Source organism: Grampus griseus, assembly GCF_964374135.1.
Source record: "Grampus griseus genome assembly, chromosome: 14".
Taxonomy (NCBI): domain Eukaryota; kingdom Metazoa; phylum Chordata; class Mammalia; order Artiodactyla; family Delphinidae; genus Grampus; species Grampus griseus.
This window is the reverse complement of record NC_139008.1, coordinates 14,717,756-14,736,821: the sequence shown is the minus strand read 5'-3', so window position 1 is coordinate 14,736,821 and position 19,066 is coordinate 14,717,756. Positions and strand designations below refer to the sequence as shown.

At 37.9% G+C, this 19,066-nt stretch overlaps 1 protein-coding gene across 1 annotated transcript in view; it reads left to right on the top strand.

Moving 5' to 3' along the window:
• VKORC1L1 (vitamin K epoxide reductase complex subunit 1 like 1) overlaps positions 1 to 19,066 on the top strand; it is a 57,873-nt gene that overhangs the window by 34,997 nt on the left and 3,810 nt on the right. The window contains exon 2 of the mRNA XM_082671682.1: positions 18,237 to 18,346. Coding sequence (XP_082527808.1) covers positions 18,237 to 18,346 — 110 coding nt within the window. The remainder of the gene's footprint in view (positions 1 to 18,236; positions 18,347 to 19,066) is intronic.

Genomic DNA, 19,066 nt, shown 5'->3' with positions numbered 1-19,066 from the left:
TGACTGTCAATGGGATTACAAGGTTGGTAGGTGGCAACAGTGAGAGTGGTGGCTGAGCTTGTATATTGAAACACAACTGCAAGGAGCAGGGAGTTTTGCAAGAGGGAAAGAGAGGTAAAGACTTGAAAGCAAAAATTAGAAGGAAGGAGCATATTTTCCTTCCTGGCTCTGACAAATGCGTATGAGACAAAAACATGTCAGCATGTGAATGGGCTGTAAAGGAATTCATGTTGTCAGAGAGCTAAAGAAGGCAGAAGAGGGTTTTTTTAAAGTGAAGAGCTGACGGGTCAGTGAACAGGATTTCAGAAGATATAACTGAGAGGTTTGAGAGGTAGGGGAGAAGAATGAGATACTAGATTTTAATGGGAAGTACAGAGCAGTGTGAGATTCATGTGATGATGCCTGATTTAGGAAGTCTGACCTTCTGACAGTGACAGGTAAAAGGGATGATGTGAGGCATAATGAGAAGGGTCCTGATAGTTTCTGAGATAAAGATGGCCTACCAGATTTCCTCTCATGATTATGAAGTCTTCCCCTTCAGGTATGGGGAAATGAGGTGGTGCCTTCCTAGAGCTTTAATGTATTGGTTCTTATGAGCTTATTGGATAGGGTGACTTAGCGAGGGCAGGCTTCGCAGTGGAGACTCAGTGGTCTAATATCTTCATTCATGGCTTACTGAGTCTGGAAATAGCTTCTCAAGGCTTTTCAGGGTTTTGAGATTTGAAACCCAAAGTGAGGCCCTTGACCATGACCAATGCACCAAGCTAAATAGCAGTTTGTGAGACCTCTGATGGCCTCACAATTGGTAGTTTTCTTTTCTTTTTTTTTGGTTAGTTTTTACCCTCTGTTAGTCTGGACAGTCTATCTTTACATTCTGTAACTGCATAGTCTTTATCAATAGTGACATTATTCTGGTCAAATACAAAGATTGGCTGACTTTTTCTTTTTTTTTTTAACAGTAGGTCCTTGTTGGTTATCTGTTTTAAATATAGCAGTGTGAACATGTCAGTCCCAAGCTCTCAATCTATCCCTTCCCCCCAACCTTCCCCACTGGTAACCATACGTTCATTCTCTAAGTCTGTGAGTCTATTTCTGTTTTGTAAATAAGTTCATTTGTATTATTTTTTTTTTAGATTATGATATTTGTATTTCTCTGTGGCTGACTTTTTCTTTAGAGGGCCAGATAGCAATTATTTGAGGTTTTGTGGGCCACATGATCTGTCCCAATTAACTTGACTCCCTGAGCCATCTTAATTGTGGCTGTAGTTTTTAGAACCGCACTTCTAAATCCACATTTTAGACCGATTTATAATCCTTCAGATTTTTCTTTTTGGCTGCTTATTAAACACAATTATGTGTGTGGCTCAGAGACATGAAAGCTCAAAATGTCAAAACTCAACTCCATCCTCCATCGTTCTTCCTCCTTTGTTTGTCTCATGATTGTCCTCACCGTCTACCCAGTCATCCTGGAAACTTGGGAGTCAGTCATCCTTCCTCCATAATTCAGTACATTATCAAATCCTCAATTTTACTTCCTAATGATCTTTTGGATCCATCTTTAGTACTCTTACTTCTAGTTCAGACCTTCATATTTCCCCTAAATTATTACAGTAGTTTACAAATTGGTCTCACTGTTTCGAATTCTGACCCCTTGGATCAATCTGTGCTATATACCAGTGCCACAATCCCTTGTTAACCCTCTCAGGCAGAATTAAACCTTCTTCACTTAGGAACATAGGTACTTTACAGTGTTTATTAGTTTGCATTATGTTTCTGGATGTCATTTTTCTCTCTGTTCTTTAAGACAAAGCTTCTTGAGGGTATGGACTGTGCTTCATGCATTTATATGTCCAACTTCACAGCCTTACTGCTTCAAACATCTACTGCTTTGATAAATTTGATAAAATTTGAATAAGTGAATTTTAGATTTCTGGATAAATATAATGGATTTTATGCATGTGTTTATCTCTACACCCTCAGGAAATTCCGAGGAAATGAGAGTAAAGGAATAAAAGAAATTGTATAAAACCACAAAGACAAAAAGAATGGGAAAGTAGACACAGCTCTAAGAAGACTAGCAGCCAGGCATCTTCAGCCATATCCCTACCCCTAACAGTAGGAGACTGGTGGGGGTTTTTTTCCCTAGAGAAACATTTATTTTCCAAAAAAAGAAGAAGTACAGATACTGACATTGAGGGACCTTTAATGATATGATTAGCTCTCTACCTAATAACCCACCTATAGTAACATCTAATGTTGACAAAACCATACATAATAATAAAAATTCCATTCTGCTTTTAAAATCTAAATTACTTTAAAAATTAATTTAAATTTACATAAAGGAAATTGGCTATTTGGCTTCCAGTTTGTTGAATTTAGACAGATGCAGTCAGGTAGCCACCAGTACCATCAACATCAGAACAGTTCCCCTTTTTAGTCAGCCCCTCTTCCATCCCTAACCCCTGGGAAACATTGATCTATTCTCTGTCCTTATAAGTTTTGCCTTTTCCAAAATATCATTTGAATGGAATTTTACAGTATCTAGCTTTGAGTTTGACTTTGTTAACTTAGCATAATGTGTTTGTAGTTGATCCATGTTGTTGCGTGTATCAGTAGTCATTTCCTTTTGTGACTGAGTGATAGTCCGTGATATGTACTAGTTTGTTCATCCATTTACCTATTGAAGGACAATTGGGTTGTTTCCAATTTTTGGCCATTATGAAGTTATTATAAACTTTTACAATCAGATTTTTGTGTGAGCATAAGTTTTCATTTCTTCTGGGTAAACAACCAGTGGGAGTGCTGGGTCATATGATAAGTGTATGTTTAACTTCATAAGAAACTGCCAGTTTGTTTTCCAAATGACTATACCATTTTGCATGACAACCAACAAAGTATGAGAGTCCCATTTGCTTTGAATCCTTATGAGCACTTCAGTGTGTATGTTTTGTTTTATTGTGTTTATTTACCATTCTGGTAGGTGTGTAGTGGTATGCCATTGGAATTTTAATTTGCATTTTTCTTAATGACTGAAGATGTTGAGCATCTTTCCCTGTACTTATATGTCATCTCTCTCTATATGGTGATGTGCTTATTGAAATCATTTGCTTTTTTTTTTTCAACCTAAGTTGGGTTTTTTTTTATGGTTGAGGTTTTAGAGATCTTTATGTATTCTGGATAAAAGTCCTTTGTTTTATAAGTAATGTCCAGGTATTTTCTCTCAGTCTCTGGCTTATCGTTTCATTTTCTTAACAGTACCTTTCACAAAGCAAATGTTTTTAAGTTTCAAAGTCCACCTTCTAACCTTCTCTATTGAGAATAGTGCTTGAGGTTTCTTTCTCCATTAAGTTGTCTTTGCACTTTTGTTAAAATCACCAATTGTATCTACTTCTGAGCTCTATATTCTGCTCTGTGATCTCTGAGTCTGTCCTTTTTCCAGTAGCACACTATCTTGATTACTATAGCTTTACAATATCTTGAAATTAGTGTTTTCTCCAGCTGTATTCTTTTTCAAAAATGTTTTGACTTTTCTAGTTCCTTTACCTTTTTTTTGGGGGGTGGGGAGTGGCGAGCCACGTGGTTTGCAGGATCTTAGTTCCCTGACCAGGGATCAAACCTGCATCTTTGGCAGTGAAAGTGCAGAGTCCTAACCACTGGACTGCAAGGGAATTCCCTTCTCTACCTTTCTATGTAAATATTTGTCACTGTCTACCAAAAATCCCACTGGTATTTTGATCAGAATTGCATTGAATCTGCATTGCAGTCTGAGCAGAGTTAGTATCCTAACAATATTGAGTCTTCCAGTCTTTCTCCATCTATGTAGGTCTTCTTTATTTTATCAATGTTTTCTAATTTTCAGCATACAGAAACTACACATATGTTGTTAGATTCGTACCTACGTATTTTATTTGTGTTTATGTACTATTGTAAATTATAATTTTGAATGTTTTATTTCCAATAATTCATTTCTAATATATAGAAATACAGTTGATTTTTGTATACTGACCTTGTGTTGTATAACCTTATAAACTCACTCACCTGTTAATTCTAGGAGTTTTTAGTAGATTCATGGTATGGAAATAAATGAAGACCACCCAAATGAGAACAAGTAGGGCACCAGCCACCATTACTTGCATTTGGCACAGACTCAAAAGGAAATCTAAAAGGAGATTAGAATGGAAAAAAGGGAAAGCTTCAGGTTGTCTTAATTGGAAGTTGTTGGCCATGGGGAAGCTGGAAGCAGGCCTAACTAGAAGTCGGGCATCCTGTGTGGTTTGTTAGGGGAGCATATTTGGCTTTCTCTGGTTGGTCCTAAATTGGAAGTGGGGGCAAAAATTAGGGAAGCTGGCAGTTATTGATCAAGGCCTGGCTGTTTGGATCTGATTGCTACAGAAGTTGTGGTTTGGCTTCCTGGACTGGTTGCTGCAGAGGCTGTGGGTCAGAGTTGTTTTTGGATGTGGTCTGGCTATTGTCCGTTTGTATATTCAGTCTCTCACTTGGGAAATTCTATGTAGACAATCCTGTGGTCTTGCAAATAGAGTTTTATTTCTTCCTTTCTAATTGGTATGCCTTTATTTTCTTCCCTAATTGTACTGGCTAGGACTTTCAGTACAGTGTTGAATAGGAGTGGTGAGAGCAGACATCTTTAATTTAGTTTCTGATCTTAGGGAAAAAAAGATTTAGTCTTTCCCTATTGAATGTGATGTTAGCTGTAGGTTTTTTGTAGATGACCTTTATCAGATCAAAGAAAACCCCTTCTCTTCCTAGTTTGTTAAGCATTTAAAAAATCATGAATGGATGTTGCATTTTGTCAAATGCATTATCTGTATCTACTGAGATCATCATGTGGTTTTTTTTCTTTAGTTTGTTAATATGATGAATCACACTGATAGATTTTTGAATGTTGAACCAGCTTTGCATTTTCACAATTAATCCCCCTTGGTCATGATGTATTATCCTATATGCATATTGCTGGATTTGAGTTACAATATTTTGTTGAGGATTTTTGTGTCTATTTTCATGAGTGAGATGTTCTGTAATTTTTTTTGTTTTTGTTTGCTTCTTGTAATGTTTTTGTCTGGTTTTGATGTCAACGTAATGCTCGCCTCATAAATTGAGTTGAGAAGTATTGCATCCTCTTCTGTTTTCTGGAAGAGATTATTTTCTGGAAGAGATTGTGTAGAATTGGTATTATTTCTTCCATATATATATTAGAATTTGCCAGTGCAACCATCTAGACCTAGAGAGTTTTTGTTTTCTTGAAAGATTCTAAACTATTAATAGTGCTATTGAGATTCTCTTTTTCTTCTTCAGTGAGTTCTGGTATTTGTGAATTTCAAAGTATTTGTCCATTTCATCTAAGTTGTCAAACTTGTGGGCATAGAATTGTTTGTAGTATTCCCTTATTATCCTTTTAATGTCTGTACTTGTCTGTAATGATATCCCCTCTTTCATTTCTGATATTGATACCTTTTGTCTTCTCTGTCTCTTTTTCTTTTTCTCTTTGTCAAGTGTAGCTAGAGATTTATCAATTTTTATTGATCATTTCAAAGAACGAGCTTTTTATTTCATTTACTTTATTGTTTTTCTGTTTCAACTTCATTGATTTCTGCTCTAATCTTATTTTCCCTCCTTCCTTCTTTTAATACTATAAATTTCCCTCTAAGCACCGCTTTAGCTGCATACCACCACTTTTGATATGTTATATTTTTATTCAATTCAAAATATTTTCTAATTTCCTTGAGACTTTGTCTTTGACCTGTGGATTTTTTTTAAGAAGTGTGTTGTTTAATTTCCAAATAATTGGTGGCATTTTTAAGATACGTTTCTGTTACTGGTTTCTAGTTTAATTTTCATTATGGTCAGAGGGTATACTTTGTATGATTTCAATTATTTAAATTTGTTAAGGTTTGTATATAATATGTTTGTGTTTTGTTTATAGTGTGGTTTATCTTGATGTGTATTTGAAAAGAATATATATTCTGCTATTGTTGGGTGGAATGTTCTACAAATGTCAGATCAGGTTGGTCTGGGTATGATGTTCTTTGAGTTTATCAACACTTTTATTTTCACTGAGTTTTTTTTAAATTTAAATTTTAATGTTTTTAATATTTCTTTTTTAATTTAAAAAAATTAATTAATTTTGTCTATGTTGAGTCTTCGTTATTGTGCGTGGGCTTTCTCTAGTTGTGGCGAGCAGGGGCCACTCTTTGTTGCAGTGCGTGGGCTTCTCATTGTGGTGGCTTCTCTTGTTGCAGAGCACGGGCTCTAGGCACATGGGCTTCAGTATTATGGCACTCGGGCTCAGTAGTTGTGGCATGTGGGCTCTAGAGCGCAGGCTCAGTAGTTGTGGCACACGGGCTTAGCTGCTCTGTGGCATGTGGGATCTTCCTGGAGCAGGGATTGAACCCATGTCCCCTGCATTGGCAGGTGAATTCTTAACCACTGTGCCACCGGGGAGGTCCCTGAGTTTTTTGTTTTTAATCCATAATGTTTGTATTTTGCTAAATTTGAGGAGTTTTAAGCCACTATTTCTTAAAAAACTTTTGTGCCTCTATCTCTTTTTCTGTCCCCTTCTGGGAATCCAGTAACATAAATGTTAAACTGTTTGGTATTGTCCTAGAAGTTCCTAAGTGCCTGTTCATTTTTTTTTTCTTTTTCTCTGTTCTTCAGGTTGGATAATTTCTATTGATCAATCTTTCAGCTCACTGAATCTTCCCCTTTGCCATCTTCATTCTGCTTTTGACTTCATCTAGTGAATTTTTAATTTCAGATCTTTCATTGTTATGTAATTTCCATTTGGTTCCTGTTTTATAGTTATTCTTTCTCTTCTGAGAACTTCCATCTTTCCAGTCATTTTTCATTACCTTCACCTTGTGGAACATAGATACAACTGTTTTAAATCTTTTTCTGATAACTCCAATATCTATGTCATTTTAGGATTGACACCTTTTTTTTCCCCTGAGAATTGGTCACTTTTTCTTTTTTCGGTTCGTTGTACGTCATATAATTTTGGAATATATCCTCAACTCATTTGGAATGTATCTTGAATATTTTGGCTTCTGTTAAAATCTTGAGAATATTGATTTTTGTTTTAACACGCAATCAAACCAGTTAGATTAAGACTACAAGTTCTACCTCCTCTGTGGGTGATAGTTTCAATGTCACTTCCATTTTCAAAGCCTTTGCCCTCACATGCCCCACTCAATAGTCAGTCTTCATCTTGAGTGGTGTTTAGTTCTCAAAGACTTTGGTGGGCTTCTTTGGTTCTGTTCCATGATTTTGCAGCTCAGGGGTGAGACTGGGACTTGTGTTAGTTGCTACACAAAATTAGGAGATCCTTTCTTTGGCTTCCTCCTTGCTGGGATTTTCTTCGTAACCTCTGGTTCCCAGCGGCCCCTTTTCCAGTTTCTCTAGCTAGAAAGACAGGTTTCTCACAGAGCATTTTACTCCCCTTGCTGTCACATAGTTCCACATGACAGATTTCACCCTCAGGGTAAAGCAGTGAGAGAAAAGAGAACAAAAATGACAGGATTCCCCTTACTTGCTTAAGACCACAGGGGCCCCTTTTCTCATTTCTTCCAGGCAGAGACAGGTTTTCTCTCAATTTGAGATACCTGGACTGTCATCCCTGAGCTGCAGTTTCAGAACCCTTGCTCACCTTTAAGCAATGCCAGGAGGGAAAAAATAATATGAACACAAACTGTGGTTGCCCCCCTCACACTACTCAGCTCACATGGGTCCCTTTTCTTCATCTTCTAGCCAGAAAGAGGAGCTTTTTTTGGCTGTCTGCTACCCTTGGGCAATTCTGAAACTTCAGCTACTCTTGCTTCGAAGGCAGAAGGTAGAAGAGGGGAAAACCCCCAGAAAACTCCACAGTACTGGTTGTTCAAGTTTCAACTTCTCTCCCCTGTTCACTTACTGTTTTTACTTTTTAGAGTTCTCAGGTGGTTGGTTTTCATATTCTTTCCAATTTTCAGTTGTAATCAGTGAGAGAGAGAGGCTATGGTGGGCGTAATCTATTTTGTCCAGCACTGGAATTGGCATTCATTTTTTTAATTATAAATTTATGTATTTATTTTTGGCTGCATTGGGTCTTCGTTGCTGCGCGCAGGCTTTCTCTAGTTGCAGCGAGTGGGGGGGCTACTCTTCGTTGTGGTGCACGTGCTTCTCATTGCGGTGGCTTCTCTTGTTGTGGAGCACAGGCTCTAGGCATGAGGGCTTCAGTAGTTGTGGCTCACGGGCTCTAGAGCACAGGCTCAGTAGTTGTGGTGCACGGGCTCAGTTGCTCTGCAGCATGTGGGATCTTCCCAGACCAGGGCTCGAACCTGTGTCCCCTGCACTGGCAGACAGATTCTTAACCACTGCACCACTAGGGAAGTCCCAGCATTCATATTTTTAATGCCTTGGTCTACAGATGACTTGACAGTTAAGGGTCCTCAGACATTTGAGAAAAGTCTTCAGTGTGAGAGACAGATACACATAGACACACACCAAGGAACTCAGAGGAAACAGAAAATGAAGCTGCCTGAAGTAAACTTAAAATAAACATAAATGGTTTTATCTCATTAAATCTGAGGAAAAAAAGTGGTTACCCAGAAACAAAGCAAGATGCTATTTATGTAAAAGGAACCATCAGAGAATAAGAATCCAGTGTATGGTAGCAATAAGTTTAATAAATGAATTAAGATTACTTGGAAGATTACATCATGTTAATCTCCTAGAAAATGGAACCAAAGGAAAGAGAGATGGAAAAGTAAAAGAAAATTAGAGGTTCTGTTTTAGAAGTCTAGCAGTTGCCTAAATCAAATGAAAATTGTCTGTACTGAAGAACACAAATTTCTATACTGAAAGAGCCTACTAAGGGCCCTTCACAATGAATGACTGAAGACCCACAACAAGGCACATCCTTTGTGAAATTTTATATCACTAGAATTAACATGCAGTTTCTTAAAGCTTCATGGAGGGACAAAAACAGGTCATATTCAAAGGTCAGAGTGGCATCAGATTTTTCAAGGACCAACTCTGGAAGTAGGTTAGTGGAACAATGTCTTTAAAAATTCTGAAGGAAAATTATTTTAAATTTGTAATTATATACCCAAACAAAATGTCAGTCCAGTGTGATGGTAGAAGAAATATATATATATATATATATATATTCTTTGACCGTGCCACATGGCTTGCAGGATCTCAGTTCCCCAGCCAGGGATTGAACCCGGGCCACGGCAGTGAAAGCCCTGAATCCTAACCACTAGGCCACCAGGGAACTCCCTAGAAAGATATTTTTAGACTTTCAACATCTCAGAAATTTTACCTCTAGTATGTGTTTTCTCAAGGAAGCTATTAGAAGATTGTTTCACCAAAACAGATGCTTAAACTCAGGGGGAAAGGAGCATGCCAAACCTAAGAAATGAAAGATTCAGTGTAGGGAAGAGATTGGAAGCCTTAGGATGACAGCTGTGCAGCAAGCCCAGAGAGCAGCCAGCCCAAATCAAGTCCTCTGGAGTGGATCAGGAAGGTCAAGGGTTACAGGGAAGGTGTCTCCAGGGGAAAAAGTGCAATTCATAGATTTTTTAAAAAATTATTTATTTATTTATTTATGGCTGCGTTGGGTCTTTGTTGCTGTGTGCGGGCTTTCTCTAGTTGCGGTGAGTGGGGGCTACTCTTCGTTGTGGTGCGCGGGCTTCTCATTGCGGTGGCTTCTCGTTACCGAGCACGGGCTCTAGGCTCGCAGGCTTCAGTAGTTGTGGTGCACGGGCTCAGTAGTTGTGGCTTGTGGGCTCTAGAGCGCAGGCTCAGTAGTTGTGGGGCACAGGCTTAGTTGCTCCATGGCACGTGATATCTTCCCGGACCAGGGCTCAAACCCGTGTCCCCTGCGTTGGCAGGCGGATTCTTAACCACTGCGCCACCAGGGAAGTCCTTACATATATTTATAAGTGAAAATAATTTTTTTTTTTAATTTTGGCCATGCCGCACAGCATGTAGGATTGGGATCTTAGTTCCCCAACCAGGAGAGAATATTTTTAAGTGGTATGTGTAAGCAAGCATCTCAACAAATTCTTCCTCAGAGTAAGGAAAATACCAGAGGAACTCCTTTTTTTTTTTTGCGGTACGCGGGCCTCTCACTGTTGTGGCCTCTCCCGTTGCGGAGCGCAGGCTCCGGACGCGCAGGCTCAGCGGCCATGGCTCACGGGCCCAGCCGCTCCGCGGCATGTGGGATCTTCCCGGACCGGGGCACGAACCCGTGTCCCCTGCATCGGCAGGCGGACTCTCAACCACTGCTCCACCAGGGAAGCCTTCCTGAATGTTTTAATCATGATATTAGAGCCTTGGTAGATTTTCCATGATGAAAGATTGTTTGCAGTAAAATTTATCAAATGCTTTTTGTCTGTTGAGATTATTATATGGTTTTTTCTTTCATTCTATTAATGTGATGACACATTGATTTGCATATATTGAATCATCCTTGCATCCCGAATGTAAATTCCTCTTGTTCATGGTGAACGGTCCTTTTAATATGCTGCTGAATTTGGTTTGCTAGTAATACTTTTTAAAATAAATTTATTTATTTATTTATTTATTTAGGCTGCACTGGGTCTTCGTTGCTGCACGCAGGCTTTCTCTGGTTGCGGCGAGCGGGGCTACTCTTCATTGCAGTGTGCGGGCTTCTCATTGTGGTGGCTTCTCTTGTTGCGGAGCATAGGCTCTAGGCGCGCGGGCTTCAGTAGTTGCAGTACACGGGCTCAGTAGTTGTGGCTTGTGGGCTCTAGAGCGCAGGCTCAGTAGTTGTTGTGCACGGGCTTAGTTGCTCCGCGGTATGTGAGATCTTCCCGGACCAGGGCTTGAAACTGTGTCCCCTGAATTGGCAGGCGGATTCTTAACCACTGTGCCACCAGGGAAGTCCCTGCTAGTAATATTTTATTGACAGTTTTTGCATCTATATTAATCTGGGTATTGGCCTGTAATTTTCTTTTCTGGTAGTATCCTTTTTTGGCTTTGGTATCAGGATTGTGCTGGCCTCATAAGATGAGTTTGGCCTCTTCAAATTTTTTGGAAGACTTTGAGAAAGATTGGCACAAAATTAACCATTTTAGAGGGTACAGTGACATTTAGTATACTTGCAGTGTTGTGCAATCATCATCTCTATCCATTTCCAAAACATTTTGGTTACCCCCAAAGGAGATACTGTACCAATTAAGCAATCACTTCTCACTGCCCCCTCTCCCAGCCCCTGGCAACCACAAACCTACTTTCTGTCTCTATGGATCTGTCTGTTCTGGAACTCTCATATAAATGTGATCTTTTGTGTCTGGCATTTTTCACTTAGCATAATGTATTCAAGGTTCATCCATGTTGTAGCATGTATCAGTACTTCATTCCTTTTTATGGCTGAATAATATTCCATTGTATGGATATACTGTGTTTTGTGTATCCATTCATCAGTTAATGGGCATTGAGTTGTTTCCATCTTTTGGCTATTGTGAATAGTGCTGCTGTGAACAAGTACTTGTACTTTCTTGAATACCTGTTTTCAAATATTTGGGGTATATACCTAGGAGTGGAATTGCTGAGTCATATGGTAATTCCATGTTTAACTTTTTGAGGAACCAAAAAATTGTTTTCCTCAGCAGCTGCTCCATTTTACCCACCAGCAGTATACAAGGGTTCCAGTATCTCCATATCCTCGCCAACATTTGTTATTTTCTTTTTTTTAAAAAAAGTTATAGCCATGGAATCTATAAAAATATAATTTATTAAAAGGTATATTATTTATTTTATTGAGGTATAATTGACATATCATTTTAGGTGTACAATGCATTGATTTGATATTTGTATATATTGCAAAATGATCACCATAATAAGTCCAGTTAACATCGATCACCATACATAGGTATACAAAATTTTTCTTTTCTTTTTTTTTGTTTTTTTTGCGGTACGTGGGCCTCTCACCATTGTGGCCTCTCCCGTTGCGGAGCACAGGCTCCGGATGCGCAGGCTTAGCGGCCATGGCTCACGGGCCCAGCCGCTCCGCGGCATGTGGGATCTTCCTGGACTGGGGCACGAACCTGTGTCCCCTGCATTGGCAGGCGGACTCTCAACCACTGCGCCACCAGGGAAGCCCCAAAATTTCTTTCTTGTGATGAGAACTTTCAAGATCCACTTACCTAGCTACTTGCAAATATACAATACAGTAGTCTTAACTGTAGTCACCATACTATACATTATATCCCCAGGGCTTATTCATTTTGTAACTGGAAATTTGTACCTTTTGACTCTCTTTACCAGTTTTGCCCACTCCCTCCCTGAGGCAACCACCAATCTGTTCTCTATATCCATGAGCTCAATTTTTTTGTTCATTTGTTATTTGTTGTTTTTTTAGGTCCCACATATAAGTGAGATCATACAGTATTTTTCTTTTTCTGTGTGACTTATTTCATTTAGCATAATGCCCTCAAGGTCCATCCATGTTGTTGCAAATGGCAAGCTTTCATTCTTTTTTATGGCTGCATAATATTCTATTATATATATATTATCACACACACACACACACACACACACACACACACACACAGCCAGCACATTTCCTTTATCCATTCATCCATTGATGGACATTTAGGTTGTTTCCATGCCTTGGCTATTGTAAATAATGTTACAGTGAACATAATACACATCTTTTCCAGTTAGTGTTTTTGTTTTCTTTGGATAAATACCCAGTAGTGGAATTGCTGGATCATGTGGTAGCTCTATTTTTAGTTGTTTGAGGAACCTCCATACTGTTTGCCATAGTGGCTGCACCAATTAACATTCCCACCAACAATGTACAAGGGTTCTCTTTTCTCCACATCCTCACCAACGCTTATTTCTTGTCTTTTTGATAGTAGCCACTCTAACAGGTATTAGGTGTTATCTCATTGTGGTTTTGATTTATATTTCCCTGATGACTAGTGATGTTGAATACCTTTTCATGTACTTGTTAGCCATCTGTCTTCTTTGGAAAAATGTCTATTTAGTTTCTCTGCCCATTTAAAAAGTCAGATTGTTTGGTTTTTTGCTATTGCGTTGTGTGACGTTTTGCTATTGCGTTGTGTGAGTTCTTTATATATTTTGGGTATTAACCCCTTATCAGATATATGATTTGCAAATATTTTCTCCCATTCAGTAGGTTGCCTTTTCATTTTGTTGATGGTTCCTTTTGCCCTGCAGCAGCTTTTTAGTTTGATGTAATCCTACTTGTTTATTTTTGTTGCCTTTGCTTTTGGTGTTAAATCCAAAAAATCATTGCCTAGACTAATGTTGAGGAGCTTACTGCCTATGTTTTCTTCTAGGAGTATTATGGTTTCAGTTCTTACATTCAGGTCTTTAATCCATTTTGAGCTAATTTTTGTGTATGGTGTATATAGTGGTCTAGTTTCATTATTTTGATATGGCTGTCCAGTTTTCCTAGCACCATTTATTGAAGACATTATCCTTCCCCATTTTATATTCTTGGCTCCTTTATCATAAATTAATTTACCATATATATGTGGGTTTATTTCTGAGCTCTCTATTCTGTTCCTTTGATCTATGTGTCTCTTTTTTATGCCACTGCCATACTGATTTGAATGCTGTACCTTTGTAGTATAGTTGAAAATCAGAGACTGTGATGTCTCCAGCTTTGTTCTTCTTTCTCGACATTGCTTTGGCTCTTCAGGGTCTTTTGTGATTTCACAAAAACTTTAGGATTCTTGTTCTATTTCTACTTTATCTCACCCCAGTTTTTAAAATTTTGTCTGATCTGTGATTTGTTTTTTGTTGGGGTGGGGAGAATTGGTCAAAAGCAGTGATTTTTCAAACTTTTTGATGTCAGAACCCCTTTATATCTTTAATAATTATTGAATACCCCTAAAAGGTTTTGTTTGTGTGAGTTATATCTTTGTGGGGTTTATTTATTTAAATATTTATTTATTTTTTAAATTTTTGGCTGTGTTGGGTCTTCGTTGCTGTGCGCGGGCTTTCTCTAGTTGTGGTGAGCGGGGGCTACTCTTCGTTGCGGTGTGTGGGCTTCTCATTGTGGTGGCTTCTCTTTGTTGCAGAGCACGGGCTTCAGTAGTTGTGGTACATGGGCTCAGTAGTTGTGGCTCACGGGCTCTAGAGCGCAGGCTTAGCAGTTGTGGAAAGATCCCACATCCACTGCATGTGGGATCTTTCTGGTCCAGGGATCGAACCCATGTCCCCTGCGTTGGCAGGCAGATTCTTAACCACTGCGCCACCAGGGAAGCCCCTATATCTTTGGTATTTACTGTATTAGAAGTTACAAACTGAGAAATTATTTAAATATGTATTCACTCATTGAAACGTAATAAACCCATTACATGTTAACAAAATATTTTCATGAATAATAACTTTTTCCAAACACACACACACAAAATAGTGGAAAGACTGCCTAGTTTCTCTTATTGCAAATCTCTTTAAAGCCTGCCATAAGATAAGACTGTTGGATTCTCATATCAGCTCCTATATTCAGTCTATTGCATTATCACATGTGTTGCATGTAGCCTTTGGAAAACTCCCCTATACACTTATGAGAGAATGATAATGAAGGAGGCAAAGAATGTCTTAGATTTATCCTCAGGGACCTAGGATACCCAAGTTGGAGAGCAATTGGTTTTAAGATTTGTTGTTTCTGGCAAAATTAGGAGTGTTTAGAAACCTTTCAACAATTTCTCATAATACCTAGGGAAGAGGTATGGGTTGTTTATGCACCCAAATACAGAATATCCAAGGAAGTTACTATTTGGGTCAAAGATGATCCTTTTTTTAGAGTCAGAGATTAAAGAGAAGTTCTCATTTGCATAATCACTTCATTGATTTTATTCAGTAGTATACTGAAGCAAAATGAACATCTGTATAAGTGGTACTTTAAGAAAACATTTCTTTTTGCTCCGTTGATTAATATCCCATCTTGTTCCATAAAGTACTTGGGGCATATAATTAGTATAATAGAGTTTTGAATATAGATGGGACAAGAAGAAAAAGGTTAGAAACTAAGATAAAGCCAAGCATAAAGTTAGCACGTAAAATTTATTTCATACACTTTTGTATAGCTTTTAGAAGTGGGAGAAAACTACAGTATTTTCAAATGTTCCAACTTGAAAAAAAGATTCACTAAGTGTTTTTAATTACTCACACCATCCTTAGCAATTGTGAAGTATAGTGTCATTTATGAAAATCTGCTCTTATTCACCTTTCCTAGGAAAATAATCTTATGTAATGCCAGTCTACTTTGCTAGTGATTTCACTTGCTAACAGTTATTCCATCAGCCTTATCAAAGTTTATTAAGCGTTATTCAACTTTATTAATTGTATTTATCAAGGAATTAAGCTATTATTCTGTTTGGTTGAAAATGCTGGAATGGTAACTGCATTTTATAACTTAATGCAACATGAGAGAAAGAGCACAACACTGTGATCCAAGAGACCAGAGATCTAATTTTGGTTCCGAGACTGGATTCCTACAAGCCTAGGCAGCCACGTGCATTTTGCTCATGGGTGGAGAGGAGTGTGGATTGCTGGAAAGCGACTAACAATTTAATTTGGGAGATGGAAGCACTCTGTAGAATGTTGAGGTGTTTTTTTGTTTTGTTTTTTTTATGAACGGTACTTACATTCTCACTTCACACTCCTGGAATTACTTCACACTCCAGAATTACTGTACCAGGACTAGTATACCAGGATTACAATTTGTATACCAGGGTTACTCAGGTGTATGTATTTGTCAAAATTATACAGTTAAGATTTGTGCATTAAATATATGTACATTTTACCTTAAAAAATCTAAAAATAATCATCAGGTGGTTGGGGGTAGAGGTGGAGATAAAACAAGAAAGGCACAATTTTCGAAACTGGGTGATAGGGACCTAAGGTTATTACACTGTTCTTTTCACTTTATGTATATACATTTGAAGCTTTCCATGTCAAAATGTTTGTATTTTTTTTAAAGCAACATTTTGGTCTACCATATTAGAAGGTCAAAAGATAGCATTTAAAACTGATAAATCAAGAAATAGCAGTGTAAGCGTATTATTTAGAAACGTGGAAGTAAATAGAAGGGAAAAACAGTTAAAAGGTATCAAAGTGGTTGCCTATGGGGATCAGAGCTGAGTGTGGAGAGGCCTGGAGTAGGAAATATCTCTATTTTGTTTTATAAGGCTTTTAGTGTTACTTGATTTTTAAACCTTATGCATGTATTACTTTGATAAAATGATGCATTCATTCTATGGATTACTGCTTTGCTTTCAAGGAAAATATCCACAGGATCATATGTGAATAATTAGGCATAGACCAATGCTTAGAATATAAAAATTCTGTTTATGTATGATAATTCTGGCACTATGCCCAGTTATTTCCATTGCCAAAGTTGGTGATTTACATTTGAATTCCTACTTCAGATGAGTAGGGCTTCAAAGTGTGATTGCATAGTTTGTCGCTGCCCTCCTGCAGTTTGGTCTTTACACAATAGTCAAGAGCGATCATAAATAAGCTTATATTACTCTCCTGTTTAAAAGCCACTGACTGCCTTCCCATTGCAGTTAGAATAGAATTCAAACTCTTCATCATGGCCTACAAACAAGGCTATAAATTATATAAATGATGGAACGGTGCCTCATTCTCTTGCCACTCTCCCTCATCAGTGTCAGCCTTGATGGTCTTCTTTTACACACTCATAGCTCTTTCCAGACCTTTGTACTTGGCATTCCTCATGAGATTAACTGCTTCAGGATTTCTTCAGGATTTAATTCCTACAAAAGGCCTTCCCTGACCATCTAGCTGGAGTAGCTCCTTCCACCCCTTCTCCGTCTAGAGCAGTGGTGCGGAGTGTGGTCCTCAGACCAGAAGCATGAGCATCACATGGGAGCATTTTGTTTTGTTTTGTTTTGTTTGGAAATGCAGTCCTACACCCCACCACAGACCAGCTGCAGTAAAATCTGCATTTTAACAAAACTCCAAGGTGATTGCATGCTGTTTAAAATTTTCAAAAGCTCTGATGTAGAATAACCAACCTTCTCAACTTTCCTGTGTATCTGTTAATAGTGCATCCATTGCTGAAGATAAGTTAGTCATTTACTTGTCTATTACTTTTCCCTAAATGGAATATGAGCCCCACAAGGGCACCACTTTGACTTGTTCACTCGGGACAAGTCAGCACCTGACCCACTGTCTGCACCTGGAACACACTCAATGAGTGTTTGATGTGTAAAAGAATAAACACATATGATCGAGATTATTTTGCGTTCCTTGACGCATATAATTGTATAATAACAATCTTCATGGTTCTCACTTACTTGTAAAACTAGGGTTATCTCCCAACATCATCATTATGAAGAGATTTCACTCTCTTTCTTAGACACTAAAGTCGTGTGACTAGTAAGGAATCACTTATTTATCCTTATTTTCAGGTAGTTTGTCTTCAGAACCCAAGTTTAGATTTTATTGAGTAATTTGCTACAGACTGAAAACATTTTCTTTTTGGTATTTTAAAAAGCACTTTCATTCAGAGTTAAAGTTATTATCAAAGGTTTTTATCCAAAGTAAATGTTAGTTTGATATTTGTATCAAATTTTATTAAATCAGAATTTAATTTTTAATAAGAAAATAAGATTCTGAAAATGTAAAGTCAAATGCAACATTTTCAGTTAAACTGCAAATAAAAACTAATGGGGCAAATAATGTATCAACTTTTTACTCTTGAGATAAGATTCTAGGGAAAGACTTTAAGTTTCTGATATTCTATCGTACATTTAAAGGTATGTTCCCAGGATATGTTTCCTCATGCATGTCCCGGTCAGGAAGCAACATTATGGTCTATGTTAGGAGAGCTTACATCAGTGACTTTTAACTGGTGGTGATTTTGCCCCCAGGGGACATTTGGCAATGGCTGACGACATTTTGGGAGGCACAGCTGGCAGGCGGGTGGAGGCCACGGATACTGCTGAACATCTTGTAAGGCACTGAATAGCCCTCCACCACAAAGAAGCGTTTAGTCCAGCATGTCAGTGGTGCTGCTGCTAAGAGACCCTGGCTTACATCGAAAGAGCCCTTCCTCTGCAAATACTAATGCTGTCAGGAAAAGAGACTATATAGAAATGGGCAATTTAGAGATTCAGATGGGTATGTGGGCATGATATGCTCAGATAATTATACATTTTTTAAAATAGGAAAACTCAAGTATAGGGTTACTGGTTTTCTTTATTTTACAGATGGGGTCGAGGATTTGGTCTTTTGGGTTCCATTTTTGGAAAGGATGGTGTATTAAACCAGCCAAACAGTGTCTTTGGACTTATATTTTATATACTACAGTTATTACTTGGTAAGTATTTTACAGCAAAATACAAAAATAAGTTCATTATATTTCATTTAGTACTTTGTGTCTTTGCCCTGATGTGTCTTTATATTAAATAAAAGCATATGTTAGTGATAGAACAGCTGGTTTGTAACACATTTTGGTGTTGTGAAAACTTGGTTCACTAAGATTTTGACAAAGCTCATGCTGAACGTGGTATCTGTTGGTGTTTAATCAGGGATAGCAGCATCCCATAATGCCTAGAAAAACAAGTCCCATTCAGGGAAATTATTACTCCAAACAGTTTGCCCTGGAAACCTTTTCCCTTGTTATTTTGTATACTCTGTAGCTATTTTAAAATATTATGCATTGAGAAAACATTAATGGTATATGATATTCAGTCATAATTCCATCATCTTTACATAGCCACTATTGCCATTGTAGTCTACTTTTTTCGCTTAATTTTATGTGAACTCTCTTATATTGTCTATCCTCTTAAGTGTTTTATTATTGTGAACATCAAGGCTTCAGATTTTTTAATATCCTAAATAACACTGCACTGATCAACTTTGTTTAAAGTCCCCTTCTCATACCCCCTTCCCTCTTTGAATTATTTCTGCAAAATAAATATCTAACTGTAGGATGAAAGAATCAACAAACAAAGATTTTTTTTTGGTATGGATTTTAATAGGTATAACCAAACTGCTTTTCCCTCAGTTGTCAGGTTTCCCCAAAGCTTCATCTATC